Genomic DNA, 9659 nt, shown 5'->3' with positions numbered 1-9659 from the left:
TTAGGCTGACGTGTGTGCCGTTGCCATGGCAACATGAATAAATATAAACAGGCCTTTAAAATCGGTTTTGTTTATTTATAGAAAATCTAGTCATTAGATTTTCTTTATAATTTGCATGCAACAAGCTTGTAACGATTCACACAAGTTAACACCATTTTGCTAATAATTTAACAGAGATCTTTAATTATCCCTTGTTGAAGGTTCACTGGAATATCTAGAATTTCCTTTGTTAAAGTTCAATTATTTTCAATACACCAGTTACTTATTTCCTTAAGTATTTTCGTGCCAAATTTCGTGAAATTCTAATGAGTGGTTTTCCAGTAATAGGCGTATTTCCGAGAGTGCAATTTTCATCCAATCGCAATTTTTTGACTTACTACGCATGCGCTGCATTTAACTGGGTTCTTTCGGTAACAAAGAAAGAGTTGAGAATTGCTGGGTTCTTTGCATCGTTACCTTTTCTAACATATCTTTGTAATAAAAGACTAAAGCCATCAATACACTGCGTTCAATTATAGAGAAAAATAACGCAGATAGAGCAGGTGTTGAGTAAATAAAATGATCGCTGTATTGACGGCATGTTTGTTTTTTTACAATCCTTGTGCGCGCGCTGAATTGCATCAGCAAAAGCGCGCGCGAAAACTGGGTTCGGCCACCTTAATGTGTTGTTTTAGAATTGGTACCTCTTACGGGTGAAAAAATTTCAAGCCACGCCCACGAAGCAGGATCTTGGTACCTTTTGTGGATTCTTTTCGAAACTTCCGACGAGCACCCCTGTCCTTTTTACATGGGAGTTCACCCCTGGGAAAAACCTCTGCACCGTCCATCTGGACTCATCGCCAATGCACAGGACAGTAAAAAGGTGCCTCCATGTCTCATGGGGTGGGTTAGGATATTTTTTGGAACTGCAAGATATGATTTATTTATAAAGAAAAAAACACACACACCAACTCATTTGTGGAAATAACAATTTACTTTAACACACCACAGTGGTACATGTTTCTCTTACTGCTAGGTAGATCTGGACCTAGAAATGTTACCGATGTTCCATTTTTTCAGGTTATGGTAGCTAACTGTGTGCTAGCTCTCAACATATCAATTATAATGACAGAGAATGACTTACCAGCTGTGCATGAAAATGTAGACTGATGTTTTTTAGGAATTACCCTTATTCATGATTTTAAAAAGTCAGGCTAAATTAAGGACTGTTTAACCTTCAGCTATAGCTCTCCCCATAAAGAAGATAGCAAATACAAGAACATTTGCTTTGAGCCATAATTTTCTATTAACATATACTGTGGTTATCTAGTTTAGGTGAGAAACTTGATTATCTTTGAAGATGCACATGAAAAAATTTCATTCAAGTTATTTTGTCAAATGGACATTGCTGTGTGTTTTGTGCAAGCCGCTGAAACATGATTTCAAATTCTATCAAAAATACACTCCTGTAAAATTTCATTCCTTAAATCCACTTCAGCCATTTTTTTTTTATCAAATTTGAGAAAACTGATTTAATTGTACAAAAAATATGACTGTCAATCAGATATAACGTACAAAAACATTAAATAAAAGTGTTCTCTATACACCATTCTCAACTAAGCAACGACATAACCTATGATACAAAAGTAATTATGATGTCTAGAAGTCATTCAGAGAGTTTTAACTTTCAGCACATAGTAGCACTGCATAGAAGTTAAATACAAGTCCTGTCAATATATTAATTAATATTAAAAAATATATTAAAATACAATGTACACAAGAAATAAAAGATTGCTTGATTGTGCAAATATCTCCTAAACCTTAGCCAAGTCAACCGTATAAAAATTCAAATATCTAAAAAATAAATAGAAATAAATATATGAACTGCAAAAAGTCAGAGAATCACACAAACTTTGGAGTCTTGTTTATCTGCGCTTGCCTGTACTGTCGTGTTATTGTTGTTTTCTCTCTTGGACTCTGCGAGAGACTGCTCTAACTTTTTGATATGGTCAGATAGTTCTTTGACTTCTCTCTCCATTTGGAAGATCTTTTCATCCTTAATTTGATCATCTTTAGCAAAGCGTTTCAGTCTTAGCTGCAAGTCCTTTACTTTCCTTTCTGCAGCATCCAGTTCCCTCTCAGTTTCTCCCAACTTTTGTTTTAGGTAACTATCTGAATCTGATGCTAGTGAATCTGAAAAAAAGCAGATAAAAGTGGATGAGTGTTCCTTAAAAATAACTAATTAAGTTATTAAATAAGTATTTTACATCTAAAAATGACACACAAAGAAAACTTTCTATCTACATGTACATGCACATTAAAATTACAGTTTGAGCTGCAGAGCTCAATTAGCCAGTTGGTTTTCTTGTTAGCTCCCAGTACAATTTAAGTTCTATGTAACATGTAATATGTAAAAGTGTCACGCATAAGGGAAAATTACTTTGTTTCTTGGTCTGGCAGCGAGATATGTTTTGATTATGTGGCTTTAACTGAATGCAAACACACTTGAGTCTTTTGAGAAAGGTGGAAGGTCTTCCTAAATATTGATTGCCCCATAGGAACTTATGTCTGGCCTGGGTTGTTCAAAAGGTGGATAACGCTATCCACTGGATAAATCGCTATCCAGCAGATAGCGTGGTTTGTTTTGTTAACACTAATTCACTGGATAGCGGTTTATCCGGTGAGTAATCCAGCCTTCAAACAACTAGGGCCTGGTCTTTACTATTACTAACTGTAACAAACTCTGAGGATGATAAGCCAAGTCTTCTATAAACTGAGAAACATAACAATTAACAACTGTGAATTCCTGCTGTTGTACCAGCCTTTTATTCTAAACACCTCATAACTTTTAAGCCCTCCCCTCAAAAATGAAACTTACAGTTACTGTAATCAATTATTCAAATATTCAAAATGTCAAGCCATCACATAGGATTTTTTTTTCTATGTGTTCCACATAGAAAAAAAAAAATCCATTCCATAATGAAACCTGCAATAGGCCATATTCGTATTCTCGGTATTGGACTGGCACTAGCTTGCAATGGAGGCTCATGCAGGGAATATCATTAAAAACACATTAATGTCATTTGCATTTGAAAAGACTCCCCACATTAGCCTCAGTTGCAAGCTAGTTCCAGTCCGATACCGAGAATACAAATTATGGTCTATTATATCAATGAACCAGCAACTTGAAATTTAAGCGGACCCCATATTATTGAGTGGACACCAGCTTGAGTCCCTAAATTTTCCTCCCACATTTACTATAAAATAAACCTGCATTCAGAGGACACCTCTGTTAAGGGGACATAGACACCAATATTAAGCTATTTTGTTGCAAAAAACCTGCATAAGCGGACACTTCAAGGGCTTTTTACTTCTAAAACCTCAGCTCAGACTCCTTTAACATTGTTCAGCGATGTCATTCTAAAGATAACTGAATTATTCCAGATTGATGCTTTGACTGACTGGACATTTTGCTATGAACAGTCTTTCAGCTTATACTGTGTTACAAAAGGGTTAATAATTAACTATTATTATTGAACCTGTCTAGAGCAGACACCCTCTGTTAAGTGGACACTAGTGAGGGTCCCAAGGGTGTCCACTTAATACAGGTTTCACTCTATTTGTTTGTACATTTTGTTAGTGACTTTAGAATCTGGGCTCATCCTTTTAACAAGTCGGGAGCAGCAATTGGCACAATGGTGAGAGTGCTTGCCTCCCACCAATGTGGCCCGGGTTTGATTCCTGTCCGGTGCCATATGTGGGTTGAATTTGTTGTTGGTTCTCGCCTTGCTCCAAGGGTTTTTCTCTGGGTTCTCCGGTTTTCCTCCCTCTGCAAAAACCAACATCTCTAAATTCCAATTTGACCCAGATAGAGGGCCTGCATGAAAACCTGCTAAGGCTGATGTGTCTTCCTCTTTAAATAACATAATTTAGTGTTTTTTTTTTTTAAATGATAAAATTGTACATGATATGATCATGACGAGCCTTTATTCTATAGTTATCAAAAAAATGTACAAAACAAATCAAGTGTTCACAGTTCAAGTGTCCTTACTGTAGTGCTACATACCTCTTACCGAATTCGAGGGCTGTACTATAGGATATGGAGCGAGTTTTTCCCCATCATTTTATGGCCCAAGCGCGAAGCGTGCGGGCCATAAATCGAAGGGGAAAACAAGATCCGTAACTTACAGTATGGACCAAAAAAATGAGGTTAGTAAGATATTTATTATATCTCTACTGTGTGTCTGACGGGCTTGGGAACGATTTCTATCCATGCAGAATGGATTCAAATTTCTGATGCACCTCAAAAGCAAAACGACTCAATTTGAAATCGTTGTTAAGTGACTCTTAAGTCATAAGTAGGTTTTAATACACAATTTCAGAAGTAAAAGAAAGTTTTAAAGTTTTACTTGCTAAAAAAGTTAAGAACACTAATGGCCATAAATCACGAAACATTTTGGCAACAAAAACTGTTCTGTACCATTATATAAACTTTTTGTAATTTACAGAGTTAGAACAATTTTGGGACGTCACTGTTGAAATTCTTCAATATATTCTACTCAGTCAAAGTTAAGTAAAAGCAAGGAATTTTATTCCATGTATGCTTAACTAGTGAATGTGCAAATGTGTGAAAGCCTAGTGAAAACTGCCAGCATTATTTGAATTAAGTTAACCAGTTGGGAAAGATAAACAATGTCAGGGGTATAAGGCACTCCTCACTATCTTTTACTGTGTCCATTTTCAGACCCTGGGCACCTCTGCATTCAATATCTGTTAAATTTAAACATGGCTGTTTCATGCTTTGTACTTAGCAAATCACAGCAAAATCATGAATTTTGGGGGATACCCTGTTTGCTTTCTTTTTCCCTATTTTCCAAATAAAAAGCCTGATGAAAAGATTTTTAACTACAAGATTAGTATTGTACAAGCATGTGATATGCTCTTGTGGTCCCGGACACATCATACCAAATTTCAGACCAGAACTTGGCGAAACCACACTGTATCACTTTCAGCCTAAAAGCAAAACTGTGTTATATACTCTGGCCTAAATTATACCTGGGCAGTGCCTCCACATCTAAGAAAAAAAAAAATTTTCAATTGCACAGTTTCAGAAAATATCCATATGGATATTTTCTGGAACTACACATTCTGTCATATGCACAAATCACTCCTTACATAACTCCCACAATATAATTATGCATAAATGATACAGGCTACTTCTACTACAAGAATTTTGTTACCATTACCATATTATAAGTAATCATGTGTTTGGGTCGCAAGACAGTGAAATTTACCCACCTTGACTTCTGTTATCAATTTTCCTTGCTCGTAACTTTCCTACTTCCTGCTCCAAACTGAGAACCTTGATTCTGTATGCATCCTCCTGCTGTTTCATAATGAAAATATCCTGTTTCAATTTCTTGTTTTCTTCTTGAACCTCATCGGGTTTCTTGGGTGACGGTTCATCAGCAGGTAAAGACGCAACCTGTCCTGCTGCTACAACTGCATGCTTTGATACAGATGAAGCTTCAGACTGAACCTGTTGCTGGCTCTCCACTGGTTTGTCAACTTCTCCTGCACTTTCTTCCAGTCTTTCTGTAACAGGTTCACTCTCTGCAGATACAGCCTCTACAGTCTCATGCTCTTGGGCATTTTTACTTTCATCAGGTTTTGTGTCTGGTTTTTCCACACTATCATCAACTTTCTGACCTTCTTCTGCAGCTTCACTGTCCTTCGCAGCTTCAGCCTGACTCTCATCTGGTGTTAACTGATCTTCAGATTCAGGGCTGTTTTCATTAGGTGAGCTTTCTTTAGTTGTGTCTCCATCCGTTTGATTGGCCTCTGCCTCTGCCTGTTCTCCTGCAGCCTCTTCACTCTCTTGCTTTTCAGTTGCTTCTTGACTTTCAGATTCCAAAGCTGGTTTTTCAGCTTCTCCTTCATCTTGAGCTGGCTTATCTCCTTTTTCTTGGCTTGGAGCCAAGATTTCTTGTTGCTCCACCTGACTGGCACTTGGTATCTCATGTTGTTGCTGTTCATCTCCTTCCTTCTGAGCTTCTTCAGACTGTCCTTCTGGTTTTTCTTTACCCTGTTGTTCCTCACTAGCCACCTGATCCATACTCCCATTTGTACCCTGTGGTACTCTCTCTCCTCCCTCTTCTGTTTGTTCGGCTTGCTGTATTTCTGGCTGCTCCTCACCATCGCTGGTATCTTCTGGCTTTCCATTTTCTTCTGTTCCTTTTTCTGCATTATCGGTATATCCTTCACTTTCTGCTGGTTTCTCATCCCCAGATTTTTTCTGTACATGTTCATCACTGTTAACTGGAGTTTCACTATCTGCAACTTGCACAGGCTCCCCACTTGCTTGTGATTCTGGGACACTTTCACTTGCAGTGGGCTCTTGAGGAGAACTATCTTCTGGTTTACTCTGATCCAATTTTTCAGTTTCATCTTCCTGCTTTGATTGCTCCTGCACTGGATGATCACCATCTCCTGGCACCCCTGTTGCAAAGAAACTTATTATTAAAAGATGTAGCAGGGACTTTAAACTACTACCCTAACATTACAATTTTTCTGGAAACCTTATAATCAAATGTAATTAAAAGATATCAGAAAACACCCTGTAAGAAAGCATGTGCTAAAAGCCACATTTCTGAAACTAGATACAGTAGAAACACAGAACTAGCATGCGCTTGTTGATGTAATGTTGGTTACAGTCTTTAAGAAACAACTTTTGTGATCAAACAGAAACTAATCATGTGTTGAATAAGCTTGCCATTTCAATTTCATAAATAAAAAAAGAGGTAAGTTTCACACTTTTCTAGAGTTGTTTTCATCTTTTGAAATCGCTTTTGGAGTCCATAACATTTTTTCCTCTTGTTCTCCCAGTAAGTCAAATATTTGCATCTCTTACAATTGTCTTATGCTTGCACTGTGTCATCTCCAGTTGGCAGTTTACAGTTTGATTTCAATATAATTTTCTCTGAATAGTAGATACTGTAAATCCCTGAATTAGTGCCCAAGGCGGGGGTGCTTAATCGAGGGGGGGGGGGGGGCGCTCATTAAATTTTATCCAAATCGTGGCCTGACACGATCATTTTTTAATACATCATATCTGCATAAACAGCACCATAAGCCGTTTATCGACATAAAAAGCTGAGTTTAAATCGCAGCGCTGTTAGTACTTGTACTTTTTTTCTAAACTTAGTGTGTTTACAAACTGAAACAATGTACAAATCTAATACTACACGACAAAAACTATACATCCTTTGTTGTCTCATTACTCGTCCACAAAATGGGGGGAGGGGAGGGGGGTGCTTATTTGAGGGGGGTGCTTATTTTAAATTTTGGCTGACAGGAGGGGAGCTTATTTGAATGGGGTGCTTATTCGAGGGGGGGGGGCACTAATTCGAGGATTTACGGTATGGTTTTTCTGCTGCAAGCTGTTAGCAGTTGTTAGCACTTAGTGATATGCTGCTATTCTGGAGTTCCATGGAAAATTTTTCTTTTACGTTGTGCACTTGGTAGCATAGTTGATTTTGTCAGTTTCAATCCTTAAGCACGCACATGATGCACAGAACCAGAGCTCGATGTTGCGACCGCTGGGGATGCCAATGTGACTAATTTTTTTTCACTGGCGACTAACTTGTCATGCTTTTCACTGAAATACTTATGCTAACGACTAAATCTGAAAACTAGGGGCCAGCTCAGGGCCCAAGATTTTTTCCTGAAAGTTGAGCCCTGAGAACATGCCTGCATTAACAAACACAGGCACTATCCTCAAAGGAGGACAGCAAAGAGGGGTTGTTATCCTGTTTCACACAAGAACTTTAAACAAAATTCACATGTCACAAATACTTTAACATGTACAGTGGAGCCCCACCTTACAGCCACCCCGTTAATATGGCTACTTTATTCTGGCCTGCACAAAAGCTCAGTCAGTTGTTAAATCTTACTTAAAGAACCCTGTTAATATGGCCACCCAGTTAATATCGGCCACCCTGTTAATAAGGCCAGATTTTTGTGGCCCATTGATAACCGGATTAATGGGGTTCCACTGTACATGCAGCTACTTTTAAATGATGGCTTTTTCATAAATTCACAACTCTCGTGTGTGTTTGAGCTGCCTTTCATGAGTCACACACTAAATGTTGTCATCATGTGTCAGGTACACATCGTAAAACCATTGTCACCCTATTAAAATTTCCATCAATTAATGAGTTCATTATTTTGTTATTATAAAATTAATTTGTAGCTTGCATGCATATAAAATTTTCGTCGGTCGTAGAACTATGATTATTAATTAGGACTACAATTCGCTTCGTGCAGTTACTATCCATTCATGAAGCCTCTGATCAACAACATCGAGTTTAAAGCTGAGCTTAACAATGGACATAGCAACAGCGCAATTCTTTTCACAGAGCGAGACAACGCAAGCCTTACAATCGTCCTTTACAACAAGATGTAAGCTAATTGGTGCACGATGCCAAGGCAGCCAAAAAGATGAGATATCGGGCTTTTACTATCCTCTCAATTCTACATAATAGATCATCGAATACATATTCAATATCTAAGACACTTGAAAACGTCTTATAAATAAGTTATTACCTGAAGCAAGCTGCAAGACGCTATCTCCTGTCCCTTGTTCGGAAATGTCTTGAACCGGTTTTTCGTCCGCTTCTTTGTCTTCGTTCAGCTGTTGAGTAGCGTCGTCTTGATTTCCTTCCGTCATTTTAAGCTTTAATTCAGGGAACTGCTTGTGAAATACCAATCATTCAAGCTAGCAACAAAGCTAATGTGGACTAAATAAGTGACGGATGTCTGCACAGAGACAGATCACCGTTCGGCCACGACAGTGGAATTTGTGCAATTCTTGATCTCGTCGCACAAAAAGAGTCTTTTTGTTCGGTTGATATTGTCTGCAGCTTTTCTTCTGTGCTCTGTAAAAGGAGATGTCCTACAGACAGGATAGTTTCTTACATCCGACCGCAAGGCTTCTAAGGATGTAGTTCGTGGCACTTGATCGGTGTGCATGAAATAACGGGTCACTTATTGATTCTTGCATTATTTTTCGTTTTGTGGATGGTTGCTTGGCAGCCGTGAAACCGCTTACGTAAGCGCGCGCAACTTTACAATGTAATGTGGTAATTTGTTTTGACTCTTGGTCTGCAAGCTACTGGCAATACGACTTGTGGCAGGCAGTAGTTAGACAATAGTTAATAGTTAGGCCAGTTGTTATTTTTACCTAATACATATCTTTCATCGTATAAACGAAAGAAAGTGAATACACAATTAAGAAAAGAGGTTTGGTTTGGTACACCAACATGGCCTCACGAAAGATTGCGTGACGAGCACAAGGCTGATAGAATGGAAAGCGCGCGGGGAACGCTGGGAAGGGAAAAGTAGGCCTAGCTACAATCGCCTAAAAATCCATCCAGATAATCTCCAAAAAAGTTCTAAAAATCTCCAAAACAAGATCTAAAAATCTCAAAATTTTACATTGGTCTTACATTGAAACGAAAAATATCAAAAATTTTCCAACAAATCTCGAGAATGCATCTAAAAATCTCATCAGTGGTTAAAATAAACTAATTAAGGTCATTCCTCACATTTGCATTGCGCATCCTTACTGCGCATGATTTATGGCGTCATTAGCGCGCGCTCGTGCACGCGCATATTGAAAA

At 38.2% G+C, this 9659-nt stretch overlaps 1 protein-coding gene across 1 annotated transcript; it reads right to left on the bottom strand.

The window, feature by feature from the left end:
• Positions 1 to 954: 954 nt before the first annotated feature.
• On the bottom strand, positions 955 to 9212 carry LOC145502832 (uncharacterized). Its single transcript, XM_081482225.1, has 3 exons — positions 8584 to 9212; positions 5278 to 6477; positions 955 to 2172 (listed from the first exon to the last, which is right to left on the bottom strand). The coding sequence occupies exons 1-3, from the start codon at positions 8705 to 8707 to the stop codon at positions 1874 to 1876; spliced, it is 1623 nt and encodes a 540-aa protein (XP_081338351.1). The 5' UTR covers positions 8708 to 9212; the 3' UTR covers positions 955 to 1873.
• Positions 9213 to 9659: the final 447 nt, after the last annotated feature.

Source organism: Orbicella franksi, chromosome 11, assembly GCF_964199315.1.
Source record: "Orbicella franksi chromosome 11, jaOrbFran1.1, whole genome shotgun sequence".
Classification (NCBI taxonomy): domain Eukaryota; kingdom Metazoa; phylum Cnidaria; class Anthozoa; order Scleractinia; family Merulinidae; genus Orbicella; species Orbicella franksi.
Note: the sequence above shows the minus strand (reverse complement) of the source record. Positions and strands in the feature narration are given on the sequence as shown.